Here is a 23,247-nt window from a genome sequence, read left to right on the forward strand (position 1 = left end):
TTACCCTCCTCAACTTTTTTATTTTCTTATTTCTACTCTTCCCCATTGCGCACCCCGCCGCCAGCACGGCGACATGCTGTGGATCCTCCTCGTGGCGGCGGTCTTGGCTGCCGTCTATGCCCAGCATCGCAAACTCACGGCCACCAAACGCCTGCTCGATGACCTGCCCTGGGTCGGCGTCAAACAAGGGCAATGGTTCGCCAGGGGTCGCGCGCACCTTAGAGAGGCCACTAGGAGCTGGGAACTGTTGATGGAGGGCTACGAAAAGGTACGTTTCCTCTTTTGATGCTCCCCCGGGTGCAAAGATCAACCTTGGCAGCATCCATCATCCAGCACGTGCTGATAAGCTGCGCAGTGGAGCAAAAAGGACAAGACCTTTGTCATTCCTCACTTGTCCTTTCGACCCGAGGCCATTCTCGCCCAATCCCACATCCCCTGGCTGATGAAGCAGGGCGAGGAGATTTTGAGCACAAAACCCGCCCAAGTCTCCCTGACCGAGCTCGAATGGCTCGCTCCGCCCGAAATCCACGAAAATGCCCTTCATGAGGAGGTTATTCGAAAGGACCTGACCCGCCATCTGGGCATGCTGACCGAAGACATCAACAAAGCCGTCATCGAAAGCATTGACTTGATATGGGGCCTCGACACCGAGTGGAAGCACGTCAACGCCGTCGAAACCATTTACGAAATCATCATACGCATATCAAACGCCATTTTCCTTGGGGACGCCGTCTACCAACAAGACTTTTACCGCGACCGCGTACGAGGCTTTGCCAACGCCTTCATCTTTTCCGTTACCAGCATCAAGTCTCTTTTGCCCGACATTTTGCGCCCCATTATTGCGCCAGTCTTGGCCTTTCCGGCCAAGTATTGCATGAACAAATGCCACCAGTTTCTTGGCCCGGTGATTGAAGCCCGCCTCGAGGGCTTGCGGCGCAAGCAACTGGATCCCACCAACAAGGATCCCGAACCAGAGGACTTTATCCAATGGATGACGCGCAGCGCCTTTTCACAACCGGGCGGGCGCGAAGCCGACTCCAAACTCATCTGCACGCGCATCATTCTCATGGAAACGACCGCCATCCACACGTCGACGTCGACCGTCGCCAACACGCTCATCGACCTCGTCTCGGCGCCCGCCGAGCACCAGTACCTCGAGGGCATCCGCGCGCAATCGCTCCAAATCTTCCGCCAAGACGGCGGCCGCTGGACGCAAGCCGGCATCCGCCGCCTCAATCGTGCCGACTCCGCGATTCGCGAGAGCCTGCGCTACTCGGGCTTCGCGGCGCGTGGCGCCAAGCGCCAGGTCACGGCGCCAGGGGGCGTCACGCTGCCGGACGGCACCCACCTGCCGCAGCACGCCTGGTTGTCGATTCCGGTGGCCGCGATACATTTTGACGAGCGCTTCTATCCGGATCCGCACCGATACGACGCTTTTCGGTTTAGTGATGCGAGAGAGGAGATGGTGGAGGCGTTGCGGCGGCGGCCTGGTGGGCAGGCGGAGCTGTACGAGATTCTCCAGGAGAGGAGGCTGAGCGTGAGCACGACGAGTGACGCGTTTGTGCCGTTTGGCCATGGCAGACATAGCTGGTAAGTGACGTGCCCCTTATTATCTTCACAGGGGTCGCAAAAGAAATGGCAGCTTCAAGCCGGTGCGAGGCGCTCGAATGCTCCATGTAGCTGTGTTCTCGGACTTGGCCGTTTGGCGAGGAAGTCGAGATACATGTTTACAGGGAGTGACCAAACAGCTTGCTACCTAAAGACTTGAATACTTGAGCTCGAAAAAAATATGGCTACAAAGAGCAAACATTCAAGCACCCCGCACACCCTTGGAATTGCCATTTCCTTTGCCCCCTATGCCCCTGTCCCAGAACAACTTGCTGATCATGATCCTGCAGTCCTGGCCGCTTCTTCGCCGCCCAAATGCTCAAGCTCCTCATCGCCTACATCACAATACACTACGACATCGAGCGGCTGCCCGAACGACCCAAAAGCGCGGCTCTCAGCGACTTTTCGGCGCCCCCGCAGAGCTGCAAGTTCAAGATCCGTCGCAGGACGCAGGCGGAAATCGATGCGGACTCCCCGCGAGAGAAGACGCCGAATTGATCTTTCGTCTTGAAAAAAAAAAAGTCACCAGCCGTTGCATAGAGGGAGTGGCTTCGCGCAGGCTTGTGTCCCTCTGCTGTCTATCCATTTATCCATCCGTTGCGCAGGCGTCTTCGGTCGGCACGCATGCACGCACGCACGCTTCCCCATCATCTTCGGCTTTGGAGCGCGCTCACGAGTGGCTGGACATGCACCACGGCCTTCATCCGCGACGCGATTGAATTCAGTACACGTTCGCCATGACGACGCCACGCCACGCACGCCGTTTGAGCTCCGCCCGCCCGCCCGCCTGCTTGGGTGCTCGGTGCTCTTCTCCTTCTCTTCTCTTCTTCGAGTACATGGTCTTTTGGCTTAATCCTGGCTTCACTGCCCGACTGTAGTATTCGTCTCTTCTGTACATGCCTCCTGTCTGTCCGCCTGCCTGACTGCCTGCCTGTCTGCACTTGGACGACGTTGTACAACCGTACTGTTCACTTACTTGTCTTGTTCTTTCATTCTTAATTTTGCTGACTGAGGGATACCCCAATTTTTCTTCTCTTGTCCTGTTCGTTCAACTTTTTTCCGTTTAGAATACTGTAGCCTTTTTCTCCTCCCCCCATTTCATCCGCCGCATCAATCATCGCTCGCTCGTCTTGACGACGACGATGACAACAACAACAACCGAGCGAGAGCGAAACAGACTCGTCTGTCTGCTCCTCTCCGCGTCCTCATCTCAACCATCTCTCTTCGCGTGTGGATTATCCAATCAACTAACCGCCGTCCATCGCTGTCTCTGCCGCTATGTACCTGCTGTTCGTCGCGTTTTCTCTTCTCTGTGCCATCTATGTATCTGTTACAGTAGCTCTGTACGTATGTATGCATCTTGAATGGTTGTTGTCGATGTATATGTGGATAGGTACATTAGATTGGATCACTCACGGCAAGTCTAGTCTGCTTCTCGTTGGTCGCTCATGTCGAAATTTGGTGCGCTCGTTGGCTGCTGACTGACCAACTGACTGCACGGATTGTATGTGCTGGAATTGGGAAAAGGGTGGTTCAAGATGGGGTTGTACATATACCAATGCTGACGGATGCCACTCACTCCTCCTCGTCTCCTTCCGCCTACATACGTTCCAAGATATCCGTGTGACAGCAATTGAAACCAGCCAGTCGACTGCCACTACTCTTCCACCTCTTTCTTGCGCCGGGCCCTACACGTGTCTTCACCGTCTCTCCCCAACCGGGACCGTCAGAAAGCCAGCCGTGCCGAAGCCCGATTTTGCAAGTCTTCCACGTTTGCTCGAATGTGTATGTACAGCACAGCAAGTTTGATGCACACACAGAGCAGATGGCCAATCCCAAAGCTTTTGCTCCGGCAAGTCGAAATTCTGGTCGTGGGACAGACATACGTGGAATGCCCCAGACATGCGCACCTTACATCTTAGCGCAAAGAGGGCGGCGGAGCGGAGCGGAGCGCAGTGTAGGTAGCGGCGGAAGGAAGCGGGACCCTCGGCCGCAATAATGTGGAAGAGCTTCCCCCCGCTAGCTGGTGACCGCAAACCGGAGGAGCTTCAATTGCACTTCAGGTTCTCTGCAGCACCCGACCACGCACTCTCGCAACCACTGTCCGGTCCGCATTGTCAGAACTCCAATTGCGCCGCTTTTTCAGACCAAACTTTCTCGACTCGCAACCCAACAAGTGCGCTCAACGTCCGCCGCCGCTCGCTGCCCGCCTCTTGTCCGACGCACCACACAGTATATACACATTACCTAGCAGAACACCTCAACATGTCGCGCTTCTTCTGGACGCTCGGCTCCCTCAGCGGCGCGACGAGCGTCATGCTGGGCGCCTTTGGCGCGCATGGCCTCAAGAACCGCATCTCGGACCCGGCCAAGCTGCAGAGCTGGAGCACGGCCGCGCATTACCAGGTATGTCTGCATATGAAGAACTACCCCGCTATTCGTCTTAGGAGGAAAGGGAAAAAAAAAAAAGAATCGAGGAGGGAGAGAGGGTTGAGGAAAGCGAAAGATTGAACGAGTGTTTTTTGAGAAAGAAAGCAAGTTTTGCTCGCGCTGACGCTCATTCGCACGCACCCCAGCTCGTCCACAGCACGGCGCTGCTCCTCGCGACGTACGCGGCGCCGACGAACAAGATCGCAATGGGCCTGTTTGGCGCCGGCATGGCCATGTTCAGCGGCAGTGTATCTACCTGCTGGTGCTGTGGCCGGAGAAGTTCCGCAAGTTGGGCTCCGTCACCCCGATTGGCGGCGTGTGTTTGATTGCCGGGTGGGTTGCGTTGGCCGCGGGACGGAGGGGCGTTCCGCTTGGTGCGAGATAGTTGTGTTGGGTAGGGAGAGGGGAGGGGAGGGGAGGGTGTGAAGAGTGGGCATTGAGCGAGGGAGAGCGCATCAGAGGGTATGGTGTTGCGAGGCGAGGCAAATCTCTACTTTGGCGTTGGAAGGGCCTCTCTACTTCTGTCGACTCCAGCGTGCTTTGTTTGTCGGATTAGCATTGTGGCATGACCTGGATTATGATGTCGACTTTGAACCAGTCTGGACAATTGCGTCCGCATTTCACAGCGAGCATGGCAATCACACAGCATGCGAGTCAAGATGATTGTTTGGCAGACGCTGGCATAAACTTGTCTTTTGGTATTCTAGCACGCCCGTTCGCCAGGTATGCCGGGGGTGACTCCAGTAACTATCCGAACCAGAACCCAAATCCCGATGATAAAAGGCCCATTTTTTGACATGCACGGTCATCGGTTGTGCATGAAACCCTCCATCAACTCCAGCGTCGTGAAGATCCACCAGTGCGTCCCACCATCACGCTCGAAGCGCTTAGTAGTCGGCAGACGAGGACTGGGGGAACTCAAAGTTGACGCCCTTGCCGGTGAGGCGCTTGTAGACCTCGGCGTAGGTGTCGAGGCGGTAGTCGACGCCGCCGCGCTCCTTCTCGTCGAGGATGATCTTGAGGATCTTGCTGCTGTCCTCGCGGGTGCGGACGCGCTTGCCGACAATCTCGACGGGGTAGACGAGGTCGTGCAGGATGGCGTCGTGGACGGCGGTCAGGGTGCGCGAGCGGGGGCGCTTCTGCGTCTGGTTGCTGCGCGAGCGGTTGCTGCGCTTGGGGCGGGGCAGGATGCGGCGCGAGGCGATGATCAGGACGTGGCGGTCCGAGAACTTCTTCTCGAGCTCACGGGTGATGCTGTGGTTCCATTAGCACGATGCGAAAATTGGGAGAGAAGACCAAGACTTACCGCTGCTGGACCTTGTGCCAGCCAGAGAGAAGGGGAACGGGGACGAAGATGACAATCGCCTTCCTGCCGTGGCCAACCTCAATCTATAAGAATCCTGGTGTCAGCAAGCTGCCGCCCAGTGCCCAAACGCCTCTTCGATCTTGTTCATTTCGGCCACAAGCAGTGTTCCCAAACGAATGTGTCGGTGGCTCTCGTGCGAGGACTCGGTGGTGGTTCATCTTACCTCGCGAGCGGAGACGAACTGGAGGGGCCTCAGGGCGGCGCGGAGGTCGGGGATGTTGGCCTCGAGGTCGGCGATGGCACCAGCAACGCTGGTCTCGATCTCAGAGGGGTTCTGGCTGCAGGGCTGTCAGCGAAATTCCAATTTAGCGGCCTGGCAGAGCGAAAGCGTACCGGGAAGGCGAGTTCGCCGCAATCTTAGCGAGGGAGGCCATTTTGATGGGTCTGGCTGGCTGGAGGGACGTTGGTGGATGAAGTCGCGTCTGGTCGAGGAAAGTTGAGAGTGCGTGTGGTAGTTTTCGTTGTGTGGGCGGGCGGATGCGCTAAGCCTGTTGTGGGCTAGTGACTTGGATCCGAGCTGCTAATCGCCAACCCTGTCCTGCGAGCTTGCCCATCAACACAATGTACGGACTACACTCCTTCACCGCTGTCTTCTGAAGTGTGATAATAGATAATTTACAGTTCCGTTCGAATCATTGGACATCATTGCACTGTAAGGCTTTCGTACCAGCATGCTAGTAACGGGAAGCCCTCTTTCGAAAACAGGAAGCACAATTACGGGCAAGTATTTTTTCGAAGGAGCCGTTCTCTCCCAATAAAGCCATGGACACTTTTAACCTCTCCTGCTCTGTGCACAATGACACGTTGTTCTTTGGGTGGGAAATCTTCAACTCATTTATGTTTGTTCAAGGCTTGGTAGCAAAAGTTGTGGCACACATACGAGCTCAACCAAGTGAAAGCAACAAAGTAGAGGCGGGCGAAGAGCAGTAGAAAGTTTCCATGGGTAAAGGTACACATATCGGGAGCATTCAAGCGCCTTACGTACCTGATATAGGAATTCACCTAGATCTTCACATCGATTTACAGGGAGCAGTTGTAGCTCCGTGTGCCACGATTTTTGCTCCCAGGCCTCGGTCTGCGCCAAATATCTGTATATCTGTTCCAAAGTGCCTCGACTATCCCATGTTCCCTCATCCCATGCAAACAGCATATTTTTGAATACCAAGTCGGCGATGAGTATCAGAAAGTGGTCAACCTCACACAAGACAATCAAAAGGCTCTCATGATAAGGATATATTTCTTGATTTAGCCCACGGCGAGTGAATATTTTGATCCCAAGTGGGGAATATTCCTCCACTACCGTTACCGCTACTAGCCTGCCTACCTACTTGCCAACCCGTTGAAAGGGGAAGAGGAGCGTACGCCTGTATCAGAAAAGAAAATGAAAAGTGCAGAAGCTGAGGAGGGGTATTTGTGCCGACAATAAAGGCAGTAAACTGGAAAAGGGGTAGAAGCGGAAAAAGAAGAAAGGGGATAAACACATGTTGGAGAAAGGAAAAGAAAAGAAACACCGCCGTCACTCCGGCATTGGAGCATCCTGCGCTTGGCAAGTCCGAAAAGAAAAGGACCACGGAGACTCCCTGATAACCCGGTCGACTCCGTGATTCTACAAAAGGAGGCCAGGAAAGAAGTAGAGGGGCAAAATGTTCCAGAAACCCTAGCCACCAAGCATCGGAGAAGCGCAAAAGTCAGACTCCCGTCTTTCGAATGTTCGTTGCCCATAATGCGTCACACGGTGCGGACCCGTGTCGAGTTTTGTCCGCCTCCATCAATGAGGCCACCAAGAAACGCCGTTTTGCCATGTCGTGGGCGATTTTGCCAGATTTCGAAAAAACAATGCTGTGTGAGCATGGAGTTGTCGTATGTATGCGCCCATCAAAATTTCACTGCGCCAATGTTGTTTGCGTCAAGGAGAACCGAGCGGCCAAGGAGAGAAGGAGACGATCAAGAGTCGGAACGTGTTTAGCCCATGAATTCGCTGCCTTCACCAAAGCCTTCGTTCAAGTCTTCGTCCATCTCTTCGCCGAGAGCTGTGGCGCCCATCATAGCTGGAAGCTGCTGGTTGACGTTGATGGCATCCGCATCATCGCGGTCGTCGTACATGGTTCCGTCGGTCTCATAAGGCTGGTTGGTTTCTTCTTGGTTCAAGTGGTCCCGGAGACGCGTCACTCCATTGCCGGAAAAGACGCAGAATACGTCGCGCTGGTGTTCGTTGAACTCTGGAGGTGCTTCTCGGCAGAACACGAGCAAATCTTCACGCAGGAAGGCCTGAACTCCGGTCAAACTGAGATGTGTGAGGCGGGGGCAGTTGTTGAGCAGAGCATGAATCCCCTGCAATGGAGTCAATAACAAATCACAACCAAAATCCAGCTCAACTCACATTAAGAGTCAGCAAAGTGCAGTAGCTGAGGTGCACTCGCTCAAGACAACTGGGCAATGCCAGTCCCACTTGACCAGTGTGCTTTTGCCTTGCCAGCGCCGCAATGCTTCTGTCCGTAATGTTGCCGCACTTGACCAGTCCGATGCGCTTCAGCTTGCTCAACGTGGCGAGCTGCTCAACCGACTTGTCTGTCAAGTTTTGGCAGCAGGCAAGGTCAATGTATCGTATTCTCGTGCAGACCTTGACCAGCTGCAACACTCCAGCATCCGTGATCCTGGAGCAGTGGCCAAGGTGGATGTAGTGCAAGTTCTTGCCAAGCTTGGTGATGGCGGCCACAGCGCGGTCTGTGATCTGGCGGCACTTTGCAAGAACTAGGTTGCGGAGGCGTGGTGCTGCAGCAATGATCTTTTGAACACCAGTGTCCGTCAGCTCGCCGCAATCGGTGAGATCCAAGATTCTCAGGCCGTCATAGGTCGCGTCCGAGGGAAGACTCAGGAAGGCGTGGTCCGTGATGCGCATGCAGTGTGCGAGGCGTAGCTCTCGCAAGTATCGGCCTTCCTTCATGAGCGCGGTGACCGACGCATCTTCTAGAATCCTACAGTTGTGGAGATCAATCTCGAGAATGTAGCGGCAGTTGTTAGCAAACGCCATGATGGATTTGTCGGTGAGCTGGTAGCAGTTGTTGAACTTGAGCTTTGGGACTGTTAGCTTCGTCCTGTTCACGCGGACCAGAGAGACTTACCCTCTTCAAGTTTCTACAGTGTCCCGCGACAGCCTCCAGGGACTCGTCGGTGATTTTCCTGCAGTCTGTAATGTTCAGACCCTGAAGCTTCATGCAGTTTTTGGCCAGCGCGTCAATGGTGCGGTCAGTCAGGTTCTCTATTCCAGTAACGTCCAAGGCCAGAAGGCTTCGGTTGCCCTCGAGCATGGCCGTGAGACTCTGGTCGCTCAGTTTGTTGCAGTTGGTCAGCGTCAAGCGCTCAATCCTCTTGCACCTCTGAAAGGGCAGCAGAGTGCCATCGCTGACTTCGGCGCCCAGAGTAGAGAGGTTGAGCCGCTTGACCAAAGGTTCGTAATCAAAGTAGCTGTCGACCTTCATTACGGCTTGCGCCACGCACTGCAAGTTTGGCCACTTGCTGGTCTGCGGGCGGTGCCACAGCAATCCTACGCTGTTTCGGGCCCAGTCTTTGGCCACTAACATGCAGTTCTTGAGGTCGTTGGGGGATGAGAGTTTTGAGAAAATGGCAATCATGAGCTCGGCCGGCAGGCGACTGATGGGCGAAATGCGGCATCGTTCTTCGAAATCGCGGGCGTAGGCAGCGTCGAGGTCCTCTGAAGTTGACGAGTTGACAGAGGATTGCGAGTCATTGGGCTGCAGCATGAACGAGTCTCCGTCATCGTCGACGCCCCGCTCCGGTGACGTCGAAGCCGAGGATTCGGAACTGTAGCGGCCACCGGGCACACGCTCTTGTCTACGCGAGCGCGACATGGTGGATCTCGTGCGGGTTTGGAGGAAGGAGGAGACGAGGTGAGCGGGCGGCCAAGGGAGGAGGAGGAGGTGGTGATTTATCGGCCAGACGCGGGTGGACGTGATTGCTTTCAAGGCGCTCAGCCGCGTTCGTGTTTTCTTGGGGCGTCAGGACGCCGGCGAAACGAGTCGATTCGGCAGCGCAAGCGATCGAAGGCTGTGGAGGTTGAGTCGCGGGATCGGAGCGACCAGAACAGCGAGGAGTTGTGAGATGTCGAGAGGGAGGCGGTCGAGTCGAGGCGGGTTTGGATAGGGTAGCGAAGCAGAGGTAGGTAAATAGGCGGCAAGCAAGGTAGGTTGGCGAGAGGGGCGGTTGCTGGGGCGGTGGTGACGATGTTTGCGGGTAAGGTAGGAGTCAAAGTGGTTGGGTAGGGACGACCGCCCTGAGGCCCAGGGTTGCTGGCACTGGCACTGGCGAGCACACGACCTGACCTTGCGGGTGCTAGCGCGTCCGGGCGATTCAACCGCGAGCTCTCCTTATCCTCAAATAAGATGTCGACGAAGGACGGATGACAATGTTTGGCACCTCTGCGCGTTTGGCTTCTTCGGATATAGAGGGGGTCCAAGTTTTGGATGACTGCAGCAGCGAGGGGCACACGCGGCTGGGAGAGTTGAAGCTAAGTAGTCGTCTCAAACAACATGCACTGCTAACTCAACTGCACGCACGACATGGGCAAAAACGTCGACTCCCCTTTCTTGCATCATAACTACTGAGAGGCGTACCGTCGACGCTAAGGCGCGCTGACACTGCCGCTTCCAACTCCTTCGCCGTCACGCTGGCCTCTTTTTCCCCTCTGCCTTGGCCTCGTACGAACTACCCATCCATCGCCCGAATGCCTGTCGAGTTGCATGAGCAATATAACCACTGCCTTGCGCTTTCGACATTCTGTGACTGGCCAGAGAAGCCACGCCCTTCAGCCTTGTCGTCCAAACGCGCAACCATCTGCGCCTCTGCATGTACATGTTTCTTTCTCGAAGCCATCGTCGGCGCGCGCTTCGGCGTCTGAATGAGTCCGCGCGCTACGTCAGTGCCTCTCTGTCTGCCGTGACGCACGTCTCAGCGCTCCTGTGTCAATGCCGCCGCCACCCTTGAATCCCACCATGTCTTTGCCCATCCAGGGAGACTGCGACACTTCTCCCCAGGTCCGTATGCGCCAAGCAGAGACGCCCGCCTCCCATGACCGCCAGCCCGGCTGACCAGCTCGCGGCAAACAAGGGTCGGGCCAGAGCCGCCCTCATCTCTTGGTTCTCGTCGTGGAATAACAGGATGCTTGATGTGCATCCATCCTGGGTAAATGGGACCAGGGGAACGCGTCTTTGCGGGGGACGCCGAGCTCCGCAGCCAGCCAGTAGTGCTGCAAAGCCTAGCGTTTTCCATGTAGTATTTGAAGCTTCCTTGCGCACCGCAACTGTTGAATAGAATTGAAAAGATGTCCCCTTATGAATTCTGGTCGTCGGGCATTTCATGGCGAGGAGGTGCACTGGCTTGGGCCCCTTCCCGTACTGGCGTGGGGCGGTAGGCGGGCATGCGGCGGGAGACGATCTAAGCACAGCATGGGACCTTAGCTACCTATCCACCACACTCCTAGGTCTACTCCAAGTCCACTCACTTCGCTCTCCAACCTCGTCGCATTCGCCAGCCGCAAGCTGATGCCGGCTCCGTGATCCTGCAACATCGAGTCTTGCTCCCGGGCAAGTCGTCATGTCGCATTACCCTCCCTCCGCCGTCAGTCGCCCTGCTGGCGCCTTCGCTCAACCACGAGTCCCGGGCACCTTCCAGCCAGGCACCAAAGTACAAGTGGGAAATCACAGAGTTGTCATCGAGGCCTTTTTCGCCGAAGGCGGCTTTGCCCATGTCTATCGCGTGCGCTACGAGGGGGCGGGGGGAAAGCAAGAGACGGCGGTGCTCAAGAGAGTGGCTGTCCCGGACAAGGAGGCGCTCGCAAACATGAGGACCGAGGTCGAGACGATGAAGAAGCTCAAGGGGCACCGCAAGATTGTCACATACATAGACTCGCATGGTCAGTTATGTCCGGCTGCGGCTGCTCACAACAAAGCGTACTCATGTCCTCCTAGCTTCTCAATTGAAAGACTCTGGCTACGAAGTCTTTCTGTTAATGGAATACTGCCAGGGTGGAGGCTTAATCGACTTCATGAACACTCGACTACAACACCGCCTCACCGAGCCCGAAATTCTCAAGATCTTTGGCGACGTCGCCGAAGGTGTCGCCTGCATGCACTATCTCAAGCCGCCGCTTCTCCATCGCGATCTCAAGGTCGAAAACGTTCTTATTGCATTCTCCGGCTCCTCCAAGATATACAAGCTCTGCGACTTTGGTTCCGCCGCGCCACCCAGGCCTGCTGCCTCCAATGCAGCCGAGGGACGTCTGATTGAAGATGATATACAAAGGCACACAACCATGCAGTATCGCAGCCCGGAGATGATTGATGTCTATCGGAGGCAACCAATTGACGAGAAGAGCGATATATGGGCTTTGGGTGTTCTTTTGTACAAGCTGTGCTATTACACAACTCCATTTGAAGAGCAAGGACAAATGGCCATACTCAACGCTACCTACAAATTCCCACATTACCCCTCATTTTCGGACAGACTCAAGGCCTTAATAGGTAAGACTTGGATCCGATAACAGACTGCGCTGGCTGACCGCGGCCAGGAACGATGCTGAGAGAAAATCCCGCAAAACGACCCAACATTTACCAAGTCCTCCGCGAGGTTTGCTCGATGCGCAATACGGAATGCCCAATCAAAGACGTAAGGCTGAAATCATGCATCTTGAACACCTCTAACAAGCTGCAGATTTATTCGAACAGGACTGCATCTGAAGCCCGCAACAACCAACAATTGCCTTCTCCCGACGCGCCATCCGCATCGCCGCCAATGATCGGTCTTTCGAAGGAGGCACCAGTACAACAAGTGCAGACGCTGCCGGAAATCACGCCCATGAGGCGCGGAAGACCTACTGCGCCTGCACCAAAGCATACTCCTGGCACAAGTCCTTCTCCTATGAAAGGAGGACCTGGACCTGGCGGCGATCCATTTGCGGCTCTTGACTCTGCAAATCCCTCAGTGCGAGGTGCGGCCGCCGACGAACTGGCTTCAAGATTTCCGTCACTGGACGAGTTTTCGATTCTGCATGATCGCGGCGGCAAGTTCAGCTTCTCACAGCAGTCGCCTGCGGATACGCAAAACAAGCGCGCCACCGAGGCCCTCGCGGACGAAGTGTTTTCTGTTCGATCACCGCCGAGTGTGGAGCCAACTGCCAGTTCGAAAGCTTCAGCAGCGGCCTCGGCTGCCGCATCTGCAGCAGCATCCAAGAATGAGACGATGCGTATGGCACAGAAGCCAGCACCAACGGAAGAACCAAGACGCCCCCAATCGCAAATTTACCAGCCACAGCCACAGCGCGGTCAAATGGTGTCTACCGGCACCATGACTTCTCCGCCTGCTTCGCCATCTCCGCCGGATCCACCAAAGTACCCCGAAGTCAGCTCTCGTCCTATTTACAGGTTCCCACCACCAGGAACTCAGTCACCTTTCCAGAGAGACTTTGGACCCCAAAAGCCGGCGGAGGAGCCTCGTCATGTGACATCATCATCATCTCTGAAGCCTGAGCGTCCGACATATCTCGAGGCACACCGTTCGAAATCTCAAAATCACACACTGCCTCTGCCGCAGTCGCCCGCCTCTTCTAGACCGTCATTGGAAGGATCGAGGCCGTCAGCCCTGGATATCAATATGAATGATCCCATCAGCAGATCCAAGTCTGCAAACTCCCGAGCTAGACCCACTAGCTTGCACGTAGAATCCAGCATCGAATTCCTCCGTGACCGCGAGGCATCTCGCAATAGGGTCGGCAATCTAATTGACACTGATGACCTGAGTCGTGTCAAGTCAGCTCCTTCGGCGGATGACTACGAGCAGGAGAACAACATTGCCTCGAATGTAGACTTTTTGCGCGCAATGGAAGACGACGGCGACCACTCCAAGAGGAAGGACAAATCTCATCGACGATCCACCAGCAATGCAAGCAAGCATTCCAAACGGTCCAGCTTCCCTTCGTTGTCAAACACCAAATCGATTCTGGCGGGTAAATTTGGTGACGCCTTCCGTCGCTTCGAAGGCGGCAATGACAGCAGGCCTTCTAGTCAAGAATACGAGCCACCCAGCCCTCAATATGATCGCACCACTGGCAGGATGGACACGTCACTCACCACCATCGCAGGCTCAGTGGCCACGGGCGAACGCTCTGACGACGAGACAGCCATTGACGAGACCCAAGATTTGCCTCCAGAGGTGCGCCGGGAGCTTGAGCGGCGCCGCCTCAGTGCCGAGGAAAAGCGTGTTGCTGAAGCAGCCGCCGAGTATCGCAAGCGGTTAGCAGAGGGAGGCGACATGGGACGTGGACGCAGTTCCAGCAGCGCCGGAGGACCATCCAAGGCCTCGACTATCCAGGACCGCGTCAAGAACCTGTTGCAAGACAGCCAATCGACGAGTCCGCAGCGCACGGCCTCTGGGTACGGCCGCTTCACTGAAAAAGAGGGTGAAGGGCGCGAAAAGCCGAGCGTGGGCAAGAAGCCCGTCGCGCTGCCGCAGGGCGCTCCCGTGCAAGAGTTGACATACGGAAGGGTTAGGAACCCTCAACAACCGGGAGACCGTCCTCCCACTTCTGGCAGTACCACTGCCAGCCCTGGTGTTGGCAGACAGCCTACCGGTCAGCGTCCTACGGCTCCGCCAAAGCCCAAGGCCCTCCGAACTGGTGGACAGGGTGACGATGGAGGCCTGCCGCCGCTGGCCTCCAAGCCGTCAGCGCTGGCAGGCAGGCCGATCCAAGAGGGTGCTCCGACGGGCGGCTACAGTGATGGTGGTGAGCTCGGAAACGTCGCCCTGAACGCGGATGCAGACGAATGGGAGGCGCGCTTCACCAAGCGGTTTCCGTCATTGAGTGGGCTCGAGATGGTCGAGACCGAGGTGCCGAGTGGGCGATCTCGATAGCCAGGGGACGTCTTGAGCGCGGAAGAAGTAGAAAGCAGGCAGAATTGCATATGATGCGCACGCGCAAGCATTGGGCGGTTTTCCTTCTTCCTCGACACTCGAAGGTATTTGGTATCATATTTCCCTTTCTTGGCCGCGCAACGCGCCTGGTGTAGCAGAGGCGGCTCTTGTTCCGCACGAAGCAGAGATTTGTAGACGCAGACGCAGCAAAGCAGTCTTGTGACGGCGAGTATCTAGAGTGAGGTCTATAATGTAAATCCAATCCGCAATGTCGACACACTGCGGCGTTGGCTGCAGGAGAAGCACCCATATATCATCGCCCATCTCCAAACATTCCTCCAAGTGACATCACTCCCACTCCTACTGTAAACAACCGAAACTCTAAATGGCATGTTCCTAAGCCCCCATCAGCCCTAGCAATGACAATCAGTTCAGAGGTACATATTTCCGACCGACTAACCAAACCGGACCATTCCTTCGGGCCCCGACGCGGTTGATCCCGTCCCGTCGGTCCATCCATCCGCCGGGGACGACGCGAACTAACTGGCGTCAGGTCGGGTCTGCCCCGCGGCGGGGGAGATCCAAGCGCGAAAAATATTCCCGCCGTCTGTCGCTGCACCAAATACCTTCACCAACGGCGCGTTTTCTTGCCAACAGCCATCATCACCATCTGTGTACATACCTGGCGGCCAGAGGCGACACTCGATTGCATCGCACGAGTACCGCTTTTCGACGGAAGAGCCACAGCATTGGCCGCCGGAACGAGCGTCAATTGACTGCTCTCTCTCACTCCTCCGTCGACCTACCTTGACCTCCACAACGCCTCTCGCACCACCAACGGCCCCCAAATCTCGTTACAAAATGACATCCTCGACTGCTCCCGCCCACCTCGACCCCTCGGCGCTCGGCACGCGCGCCTACTGGGACAGCGCGTACGAGCGCGAAATCGCCAACCACACGGACAGCGGGGCGGCCGACGAAGGCACGGTGTGGTTCGCCGACGCGGGCGCCGAGGAGCGCGTGTGCGGGTTTTTGGAAGACTGGGCGGACGAGGGGAGGCTGGTCAAGGAGAAGGATGATGGTGATATGGATGAAGAGGGAGAGGGACAGCAGGCAACGTCGTTTCTGGATCTGGGGACGGGCAACGGGCATTTGCTGTTTGCGCTGCGCGATGATGGGTGGGAGGGGCGCATGGTGGGCGTGGATTACAGCGCGCGGAGTGTCGAGTTGGCGCGGCAGATCCAGGAGGCGAGGAAGAAGGAGAAGAACAAGGACGACGAGGAGCAAGAGCTGGACGACATCATGTTTGAAGAACTCGACATTCTCGACTCGGCGCCGGGTGTTTGGTTGCGCGACGGCTTCGACGTCGTCCTCGACAAGGGCACCTTCGACGCCATCAGCCTGAGCGGCGAGACGGACGCGCAGGGGCGGCGCGTGTGCGAGGGCTACCGCGAGCGCGTCGAGCCGCTGGTCAAGCGCGGCGGCGTGCTGCTGATCACGAGCTGCAATTGGACGGCCGACGAGCTCAAGGGGTGGTTCGAGGTTGAAGGCGGAGAGCTGGTGTATGAGGATGCCATCAGGTATCCGAGCTTTACGTTTGGTGGCAAGACGGGGCAGCAGGTGTGCTCGTTGGCGTTTAGGAGGAAGGCTGCCGCTTGATGAACAGCCAACTCATGCGCTGCCGCTGTTGATAGACGTCTTCCGCTTCAACCGCGCCAACACCAGCCACTTCTTCCTCTCGCCATGGTCCTCCGCTCCGCCGTCCCTCTCGCTCCTCCACTCCCTCCGCTTGCCCTCCGCATCCATCTCAAACATCTCCTCCACCTCCAGCCCCTCGTCCCCGACAACATCGAAAAACGCCGCCATCCGCGCGCGGCCCGTGTGGAAGCCGGCAATCACAAGGACGCGTGCGTCTTCGTCCGGCGAAAGGAAGTGCCGCATGGAGCGCGCCAGGTTTGCGTGTTCGTGCGGCATCCAGAGACAGTCGGCGGCCAGGATGCGGGAGAACTTGCCGGCGTTGGCGGCGGGGAACGGCGATGTCACGTCGCCCCATGTGTGGCCTTCAACGCGAACTTTGGGACGGAGCTGCGAAGGGACATTTCTCTCGACGTTGGAGCGCAGGTTCTGCAGGATCTCGGGGGCTGGGTAGTCGGATATGACCACCTGCGGGGGATGCTCTTAGCACTTGGATCATGGGCTTATTGAGACGTACATAAATGGAGTAGAAGGGCGAACGAAAATAGAGAAGGCACAAGTGACAAAAGGAAGAAAGAAATCCAAACCTACCTCTTCAGCACCGGCCAAAACGCTCATGATGCCAGCCAGTCCAACGCCTACATTCAAACAAAAACCCCACATCAGAACTTCAAGTCTCTCGCAACCGTTTCTTGTCCTCACGCACCTGCCCCCAATTCCAGCACCGCATGGCCCTTGACGCGCCACTTGTGTTCCTCCTCGCGTCCTAACCACCACTCGCGGTCGCCCGCCAGCGCAAACGGCACCCAAGACCCGGCATCTTTCGCCGACCTCTCTGCATCTTCTCCCTCCCCGTCTCCATTCATCCCCTCATCATTATTGCCTCCCTCATCCTCCCCTCCTCTCCTCCCCGCAACCAGCTCCGCCATCAGCACGCCCGCATTCCACAGGTAGTGCGCAAATTTGCGGCGCTCGTCCTCGCCCGCGGGGTCGGCGAGGCGCAGCTCGACGGCTGGGTAGGCGGGGTACGTCGACGGCAGGTACGTGATCAGGGCGTCGCGGTCGCCGTGTTGGTTTGCCAGGTCGTCGCTGAAGATGGTCCCCAGCGCCGTCGAGAAGTGGTCTTCGGGGTCTAGGTGGTCGGCGGGGGTGGGGTAGGAGAGGCGCAGGAGGTGCTGCAGCATATTTGTGGGAGTTGGGGTTTGGTAGGTGGGGAGTATGGAGTGCGCTTGGTGGGGAGGTGTGAAAGATGTGAGAGAGGGAAAAAGAGAGCAGGGTTGATGCTGGTGGGGGTGCGTGGTGGGGTTCTGGAACTTTTTGGATGACGGTGTCGATCAATAATAGAGCTGCTGCTCCTGCTACCAACCCAACCTCAAAGGTCACACCTTCCATGCTTCTCCCATACGTATCCACACGACACCTCCCTATATCCGCCAAATCCTCTCCCCACAAAAAAACCGTTCTCACAACCTCGCCCAAATCGCAACGGCCACGACGCCCGTAAAGCCCAGCGTACCCAGCCACGCCCGCCACGACCTATCCAGGATAACCACGATATTCTGCGTGCTCCCAATCGCCTCGTTATATCCCTCAACAAACGGCACCTTTGCCTTGTTGCGCCAGTAGCCGTCGACGTAGACGCGCGTGTCGTAGAGGAGGACGACGTTTGCTGCGTTGAGGGCGAGGTCGGGCCAGGGCGAGCGGGGCGGTGCGAGGCGCGTTGCTGTGAGGTAGAGGGATGCGGCGAGGGATACGACGGTCTAGTAGGCGGGTGTTAGTCGAGGTTGTTTTGTTGTTTGGTGAAGGGAGGATGAGAGAGGGCCGTACGGCGATGAGCGCGCTGCCTTGCGTTGTTCGCGTCTTGCGCAGTTCCGTCGCTACGGTGTCTGAGTACTCTGCCGCCTTTTCCGTCTTCTCTTCGTATTTTTGCAGGTTCGTTATCGATTTGGCGCAAAAGTAGAGTCCATAGGCGCTGGGAGGTGTCAGTGCTCTGTTAGGTCTGCAACATGTTGAACACAGGGAGCTCTACCTGTTGAGCGCTTTGAGCAGGTGAAAGCTCGAAAGTAGTGTGTCAATGGTGGCCATTCTGATTTTGAGGTTGAGGAAACTAGGTAGGAAGGCCTGCTGGTTACTTGAGTTGTGTCTTGAGGAGCAGCGGCGCATCCAGACGACTGGACCTCAAGGATCCCAGTGACGTCAATCCGAATGCCCTCGCTAATGCTGGCTGACCTTGGCCTAGCCGCAACTGCCATTGGGGCCAAGATTAGAATACCAACACTTCGATTGGATAGTAATAGAACTCATCAAGAGACTGATTTGCGGGTTGGATCTGCATGATGTGCATGCAAGCTTCAATTCTTATCCCCCTTTCCACCCTGTTCGCTCTCTAATATATCTTTGATGCTGACCATGCCGCTCCCCCGAGGCAAGGGAGAAGGCTGGTGTGGTGAATCTTTCCATCCAATCATATAAATAAGCCGGAATGTTGCTGGGAGAGTGCCATCAGCATCCTCGTTACCATGCAGCGCCCTGTAAATGCCCTCTGCGGCAAGCAAAACGTCCCTCTGAATGGGGCCCGCTTCTCGACCAAGCACGCCATTCGATTCTCCCATGGCTTGCAGATCCATCATGAGGGAGAAGATGTTGGGGTAATCTACGACAATGTCGTCCACGTCGACGGTGAGCAGCTTGAAGCCAGCACCTTGCAGCAGACCTCCCACATCTCGCACATCGGCAAGAGGGGAAGTGCGCGTACTGACGCCACCGCGACGGTCGAGCTCAGCGAGCTGCAGACTTGTCCGCAGCTCGTACAGGCTATCGCCTCCAAGCATAACTCCCATAAATGGCGCATCCGGCTTCAGGATGTTGTTCACCTGCTTCAGCACCGAAGGCAGGTCATTTATCCAATGTAGAGACAGGCTGCTCAGGACAGCATCGAACGAGTTTGGCTCGAATGGGAGGTTTTCTTCGTCGTCGAGGACTTTGCGGGTGATTTTGAGCTCCGCGTTGAACGGCAGATCGGCGTCACGGTATAGCATGGTAGGAGACGAGTCGGCGGCAACGAGCTCGCCAATCTTGGTCGCGAGAGGCTCATGAACTGGCTTCATAGATTCCTTGTCGGGATCTGGGAGGGTCAAGATGCGGCCAATGTTGCAAGCGTTGGCACCCAGGTCGAGAACGCGGTCGAAGTGGCGGTTGATGTCCTAGAAATAAGCCATGAGCTTTTTGATGTTTCCAATTATCATTGGAAGGTTTACCAACAGCCGCTCACATAGCCTGAAAGCAGATTCATCCTTGAGATAGTCAACCTGTCGACTCTTGTCCACATCTGAAGCTGCGCGTTCCTTGTGAAGCCATTTCGCCCGGCGATTAAAGACCTCAATCGTTGGAGCACCGGGGGTTTGGACGGCGTAATGTCTCGTTTGAAGAGTTCGTATCTTCCAAAAGTATTGACGCGGTCTCAATGCTCGTAATGTTGGCGGATTCATCTTGAAAGAGTGTAGATGTGGAGGATTGGAGCTGCCCAACCGAGCGTCTCCAGATGACGCACTGTCGATGTGGTCCAAGCTCCCAAACAACGCAGGCCCCAAGAATCGCGTACATCGCGTCTCCCAAAGTCGAGCACCCCCACCGCGCAAACGCCATGGCTCAGACCTTTCCCTACGTGTTTTTCTCGTGTCCATGCGTGGACACAACTTGCCCCAGCTCAAGAGTCCTGAAGGAGTCTAAGCGACTCTCACAGCACTCGCAACCCGAAGAAGAAGAGGGCCGAACTTTTGACCCGCGCTCCTCCCGGGCAAATTATGCCTTGTATCCGCTGGAAAATCTACTCTACTGCGAGGATTGTCATCAGATCCGCTGTCCACGATGTGTGAGCGAAGAAGTCATCACGTGGTTCTGTCCAAGCTGCTTGTTCGAAGGTTCCAGACCCCAGTATCAAATTTACGGTTGCTTGAAAACTAACCCAAGTAGTACCCAGCTCCAACATCAAAAGCGATGGCAACAGGTATTATTTGTATACAGTCAAATCAAGAATAACACTAATTGTTTCAACTAGATGTATGCGGAGCTGTTTCAATTGCCCGGTGTGCACATCTCCAATGTACACAGCCTCGCTTGACCCAGAAAATGAACGTGCCCGAGTTGGAGGAGATGGAGAATCCTCCTCACAAGGCCCCTTTTACTTGCAGTGTCCCTACTGTCAATGGAGCACTCTTGAGACAGGAGTTGAGTTCGACAAGCCATCAAACGTTTCCGGCCAAATAGCAAAAATCCAAAATGGTGGCAAGATCATTCCTTCGCTCAGAGAACGCGAAAAGGCCAGAGACAGGCGCCGCGAAGCCGACGAAACTGGACAAAAGTTCGATCCCGAAGACGAGCTCCAGGGACTGGATGCTTCGCACATGGATCACGAGATGCAGTTCTCTAATCTGACTTCCTTCTACAAGAACCAGCTCCAGTCAGACGCAAGTGGACCCTATGGCGCAGACTACGGCTTTGGTTACGGTAATCCCAATAATCTCTCGCGCATCATGAGCTTGTACAGCAGTAGCAATCTGAAAAAGGCCAAAAAGGACAAGCCTACTGCTATGCGGGAAGCCGTGGGACTGGATGAAGGTATTGTCGAGTACGACCCAGCCAGCGAAGAAGCCATCATCAGCCGGATCAAAGAAGGCGGCTGGGACGGCACGACAACCTCCGAATCGCGCGCAACACAACTGTCTGACGATGTGCGCTTCACGGCTGATCTGCGCCCTATACCTACTCTCCTGCGTACGAAGCGTGCCAAACGTTGCCGTACATGCCGCCACATCCTCGCGCGACCCGAGACCAAAATCTCCAGCTCACGATACAAAATTAAACTCCTCGCCTTGAACAACATACCGCACATTTCCCTCCGCGCACTGCCGAACCCGCAACAATTCAACACCAGCACCTCCTCTTCCATGACCCTCCCGCCTGCTCAGCCAACACCTCCTGGCGCACCAGTCAACTACGACGCCCTTCAGCCCTTCCTCCCTCACCCGTTCCTCCTCACGATCCGCAACCCTCTCTTCGACTCCATCCACGTCACCCTGGCCACTCCGGCCGTCACACCGGGCCGCATCGCCTCCAAGATCACCATTCTTTGTCCCGAGTTCGACGTTGGCGCGAACACCGACGTCTGGGATGAGGCGCTCAACGCGAGCAATCCTACGTCTGGAGCTGGCAGCGGCTCTGCCAGTGCGCCGGGAACCCTGCGCGGCCGTCCCGGCGTTTCCATGGATCCGTATGGTGGCGGGTCGCACGCGCTCGAGGCGGGCAAGATCTGGGACCGCGGCCGTAACTGGACGACCGTCGTGGTCGAAATCGTGCCGGACCGCGCCGAAGCCTCCGAGCTCGAGGGCGGCCTTGATGAGGATGAAGACGTGCTTGAGGTGCCGCTGTTTGTCCGGATTGAGTATGAGACAGAGGTTGCGGTGGAAGAAGCAAGAGAAGCAAGAGAGAGGGAACGTGAGAGGGAGAAGGCGAGAGCCAAGCTGGGAGGTGCAAAGGATGAGGGTGATGATAAGGAGGGCGGTGATGGTGGACGTGGCACGCCTGCGCTGCCGCCGGGCAAAGTCAGGAGGGAGGAGGCGTTTTGGTGTGTGCTTGGCGCGGGCAGGATAGGTGCGCTGCCGAAGTTGGGTTGAGGAGACAGAGAAAGAGATGTCTTGAACTGGCGCTGGAGAGGGCCATAGGTACGGAGTAAAAAGAACGTCGGCGTTAAGCGAGTTCAGATACCCTCTTAGCGAGCGCAAGTCGAGGCCAAAGACATTTCAAAAGTCCTGTCTACATGTAATCTGCGTAGCATTTGCAACGCGAGCACTGTGTCCAGCACAAAGCGGAAAGCAACCACTATGTTCTTTGTGCTGGACGAAACCTGTGGCCACTTCCATGTCCTAGCAGACACTTGTTGAAAGGAGCTACGAGGAAGCTCTTACCTGGAACCTCGTCCATGCCCAGCAAGCGTGGTTTACTGCCCAAGTAGGCCTTGAGAGTCCTTGACCGTATGGGAATCGGTTTGGCGGGCAAGCGAAAGTCTTCTGGCCACAAAAGCTGTAGTGTTGGTCTCGAAGTTTTGTTGTCTAAATCCAAGTCAAGCTTTTCAAAGACTTGATCGTACGCTGGAAACACTTGCAGTTGTGCTTGGACATATCTTTTAGATTGATGTCGCAAAAGCCCATCTGGTGAGTGCTTGGATCAAGCGGCAATCAGTTGAGAGGAGGCTGAGGGAGCAAGCTAAACAAAACCTCGAGGCAGCGGCAACGCAAAGCTGAGCTCTTAGGCTAGATGAAGAGCGACGTACATACACTCGAAAGGCCCATTGACTCCGATGAACAGTAGAGCAAAAGAAAACAACGAGGAAAAGGGCAAAAAGTCGGGGCCCCTGCAGTGACCCTTATAAAACCCTTGCCATCAAGAACCCTAGCTGAGAAGGATTTTCCCCGACAGGAATCACCCTGCCGTGGATCGAACCCCTAACCAGTCGACTATTGTGCTATGTGCGCGGCCCGGGTGGGCAGAGGCCCATTCAAGGGTCTTATTACTAGGGGAGCAGTCCGCCACACCCTTACGCCACACGGTAGTCTCGGTTCAGGGAACGATGGGATATGAAGCTGGCGGATTTGATTATTAGGTGTCTTTAATGGTGTCATGTGCTGGAGGAACACCCTGCTGGTGGGCTGTGGTGCCTGCGGTCGTCGTCTTCGCCATCGTCATCGCTGGTGTTGGTGTTGACCACGCTGCCACCAACCCTCGCTGCCGCCGTCACTTCACCCAAACATCGTCGAGTTTAGAAAATCCGCTTGCTGACCATGCCTTGCCTCTGCTGCAAATGATCATACTACCATGGAATCTCTCAGTTTGTTGTCACTACTCGTGGTGACTGCGTTGTCGTCGTCGTCGCCGCCGCCGCCGCCGCGCCGCCGTCACTTGACCCAAACACTCTCAAAATTTGCCAGCAAGCTCGCACACCATACCCTCATCCATGCTGTTCAGTATGCTCACCCTGATGGGCAAGCTCGCCAAGGACTTGCTTGCGCCTGTCCACGCCAGCCGCTCACTGGCCGGGAAATCAAAAAGCCGCTTGGTAAAGTTCACGCTTCGGCTCAGGGACAAAGTGAAAACCAGTGTGAAATGAGTTGAAACGTGGGTATATCAATGGGCATTTGTCCTCTTGGACCTTTCCATAAACCAGAATCCTG

The 23,247-nt window shown here is 56.1% G+C and overlaps 11 protein-coding genes across 11 annotated transcripts; 5 read left to right on the plus strand and 6 right to left on the minus strand.

Moving 5' to 3' along the window:
• The first annotated feature begins 38 nt into the window (after positions 1-38).
• Positions 39-2,218, plus strand: BKA78DRAFT_358367 (cytochrome P450). Its single transcript, XM_066892348.1, has 3 exons — positions 39-268; positions 356-1,590; positions 1,899-2,218. The coding sequence occupies exons 1-3, from the start codon at positions 74-76 to the stop codon at positions 2,104-2,106; spliced, it is 1,638 nt and encodes a 545-aa protein (XP_066748808.1). The 5' UTR covers positions 39-73; the 3' UTR covers positions 2,107-2,218.
• Positions 2,219-3,873: 1,655 nt separating this feature from the next.
• On the plus strand, positions 3,874-4,423 carry BKA78DRAFT_348279 (uncharacterized protein; the record flags this gene model as incomplete). Its single annotated transcript, XM_066890609.1, has 2 exons — positions 3,874-4,014; positions 4,196-4,423. 2 exons carry the CDS (start codon positions 3,874-3,876, stop codon positions 4,421-4,423), a joined length of 369 nt encoding a protein of 122 aa, XP_066748809.1.
• A 502-nt stretch (positions 4,424-4,925) lies between these two features.
• Positions 4,926-5,778, minus strand: BKA78DRAFT_329026 (40S ribosomal protein eS7; the record flags this gene model as incomplete). Its single annotated transcript, XM_066889634.1, has 4 exons — positions 4,926-5,292; positions 5,345-5,427; positions 5,568-5,682; positions 5,738-5,778. The coding sequence occupies 4 exons, from the start codon at positions 5,776-5,778 to the stop codon at positions 4,926-4,928; spliced, it is 606 nt and encodes a 201-aa protein (XP_066748810.1).
• A 910-nt stretch (positions 5,779-6,688) lies between these two features.
• BKA78DRAFT_3891 (uncharacterized protein) lies at positions 6,689-7,246 on the minus strand. Its single transcript, XM_066893104.1, has one exon. It carries the CDS (start codon positions 7,124-7,126, stop codon positions 6,725-6,727), a length of 402 nt encoding a protein of 133 aa, XP_066748811.1. The 5' UTR covers positions 7,127-7,246; the 3' UTR covers positions 6,689-6,724.
• A 120-nt stretch (positions 7,247-7,366) lies between these two features.
• BKA78DRAFT_245001 (uncharacterized protein) lies at positions 7,367-9,273 on the minus strand (the record flags this gene model as incomplete). Its single annotated transcript, XM_066884086.1, has 3 exons — positions 7,367-7,735; positions 7,785-8,477; positions 8,527-9,273. The coding sequence occupies 3 exons, from the start codon at positions 9,271-9,273 to the stop codon at positions 7,367-7,369; spliced, it is 1,809 nt and encodes a 602-aa protein (XP_066748812.1).
• A 1,741-nt stretch (positions 9,274-11,014) lies between these two features.
• BKA78DRAFT_329028 (uncharacterized protein) lies at positions 11,015-14,326 on the plus strand (the record flags this gene model as incomplete). The annotated part of the gene is made up of 4 exons (XM_066889635.1): positions 11,015-11,333; positions 11,389-11,940; positions 11,988-12,085; positions 12,131-14,326. The coding sequence occupies 4 exons, from the start codon at positions 11,015-11,017 to the stop codon at positions 14,324-14,326; spliced, it is 3,165 nt and encodes a 1,054-aa protein (XP_066748813.1).
• An 861-nt stretch (positions 14,327-15,187) lies between these two features.
• BKA78DRAFT_245315 (methyltransferase domain-containing protein) lies at positions 15,188-15,985 on the plus strand (the record flags this gene model as incomplete). The annotated part of the gene is made up of 1 exon (XM_066884119.1): positions 15,188-15,985. The coding sequence occupies one exon, from the start codon at positions 15,188-15,190 to the stop codon at positions 15,983-15,985; it is 798 nt and encodes a 265-aa protein (XP_066748814.1).
• A 12-nt stretch (positions 15,986-15,997) lies between these two features.
• On the minus strand, positions 15,998-17,205 carry BKA78DRAFT_244755 (putative methyltransferase-domain-containing protein; the record flags this gene model as incomplete). Its single annotated transcript, XM_066884062.1, has 4 exons — positions 15,998-16,489; positions 16,613-16,659; positions 16,728-16,797; positions 16,939-17,205. The coding sequence occupies 4 exons, from the start codon at positions 17,203-17,205 to the stop codon at positions 15,998-16,000; spliced, it is 876 nt and encodes a 291-aa protein (XP_066748815.1).
• Positions 17,206-17,284: 79 nt separating this feature from the next.
• BKA78DRAFT_301289 (uncharacterized protein) lies at positions 17,285-18,271 on the minus strand. The gene is made up of 3 exons (XM_066887345.1): positions 18,051-18,271; positions 17,849-17,993; positions 17,285-17,781 (listed from the first exon to the last, which is right to left on the minus strand). Exons 1-3 carry the CDS (start codon positions 18,182-18,184, stop codon positions 17,485-17,487), a joined length of 576 nt encoding a protein of 191 aa, XP_066748816.1. The 5' UTR covers positions 18,185-18,271; the 3' UTR covers positions 17,285-17,484.
• Positions 18,272-19,517, minus strand: BKA78DRAFT_301292 (S-adenosyl-L-methionine-dependent methyltransferase). Its single transcript, XM_066887346.1, has 2 exons — positions 19,279-19,517; positions 18,272-19,224 (listed from the first exon to the last, which is right to left on the minus strand). Exons 1-2 carry the CDS (start codon positions 19,507-19,509, stop codon positions 18,373-18,375), a joined length of 1,083 nt encoding a protein of 360 aa, XP_066748817.1. The 5' UTR covers positions 19,510-19,517; the 3' UTR covers positions 18,272-18,372.
• A 147-nt stretch (positions 19,518-19,664) lies between these two features.
• Positions 19,665-21,914, plus strand: BKA78DRAFT_260154 (dynactin subunit 4; the record flags this gene model as incomplete). The annotated part of the gene is made up of 4 exons (XM_066885415.1): positions 19,665-19,941; positions 19,994-20,027; positions 20,079-21,480; positions 21,562-21,914. The coding sequence occupies 4 exons, from the start codon at positions 19,665-19,667 to the stop codon at positions 21,691-21,693; spliced, it is 1,845 nt and encodes a 614-aa protein (XP_066748818.1). The 3' UTR covers positions 21,694-21,914.
• Between the last annotated feature and the right edge of the window lie 1,333 nt (positions 21,915-23,247).

Source organism: Phyllosticta capitalensis (assembly GCF_038381095.1).
Source record: "Phyllosticta capitalensis strain CBS 128856 chromosome Unknown BKA78scaffold_1, whole genome shotgun sequence".
Taxonomy (NCBI): Eukaryota; Fungi; Ascomycota; class Dothideomycetes; order Botryosphaeriales; family Phyllostictaceae; genus Phyllosticta; species Phyllosticta capitalensis.

Bases quoted from the DNA above. Each gene is read 5' to 3' on its own strand.
- BKA78DRAFT_301289 (XM_066887345.1), bottom strand. From the start codon at position 18,184: ATGCGCCGCTGCTCCTCAAGACACAACTCAAGTAACCAGCAGGCCTTC. The intron at 17,994-18,050 runs GTAGAGCTCCCT...GACACCTCCCAG, and splicing joins CTGCTCAAAGCGCTCAACAG to CGCCTATGGACTCTACTTTT. The intron at 17,782-17,848 runs GTACGGCCCTCT...CCCGCCTACTAG, and splicing joins AAGGCAGCGCGCTCATCGCC to ACCGTCGTATCCCTCGCCGC.
- BKA78DRAFT_358367 (XM_066892348.1), top strand. From the start codon at position 74: ATGCTGTGGATCCTCCTCGTGGCGGCGGTCTTGGCTGCCGTCTATGCC. The intron at 269-355 runs GTACGTTTCCTC...TAAGCTGCGCAG, and splicing joins TGATGGAGGGCTACGAAAAG to TGGAGCAAAAAGGACAAGAC. The intron at 1,591-1,898 runs GTAAGTGACGTG...ATGATCCTGCAG, and splicing joins GGCCATGGCAGACATAGCTG to TCCTGGCCGCTTCTTCGCCG.
- BKA78DRAFT_3891 (XM_066893104.1), bottom strand. From the start codon at position 7,126: ATGGGCAACGAACATTCGAAAGACGGGAGTCTGACTTTTGCGCTTCTC.
- BKA78DRAFT_301292 (XM_066887346.1), bottom strand. From the start codon at position 19,509: ATGAATCCGCCAACATTACGAGCATTGAGACCGCGTCAATACTTTTGG. The intron at 19,225-19,278 runs GTAAACCTTCCA...GCTTATTTCTAG, and splicing joins GGCTATGTGAGCGGCTGTTG to GACATCAACCGCCACTTCGA.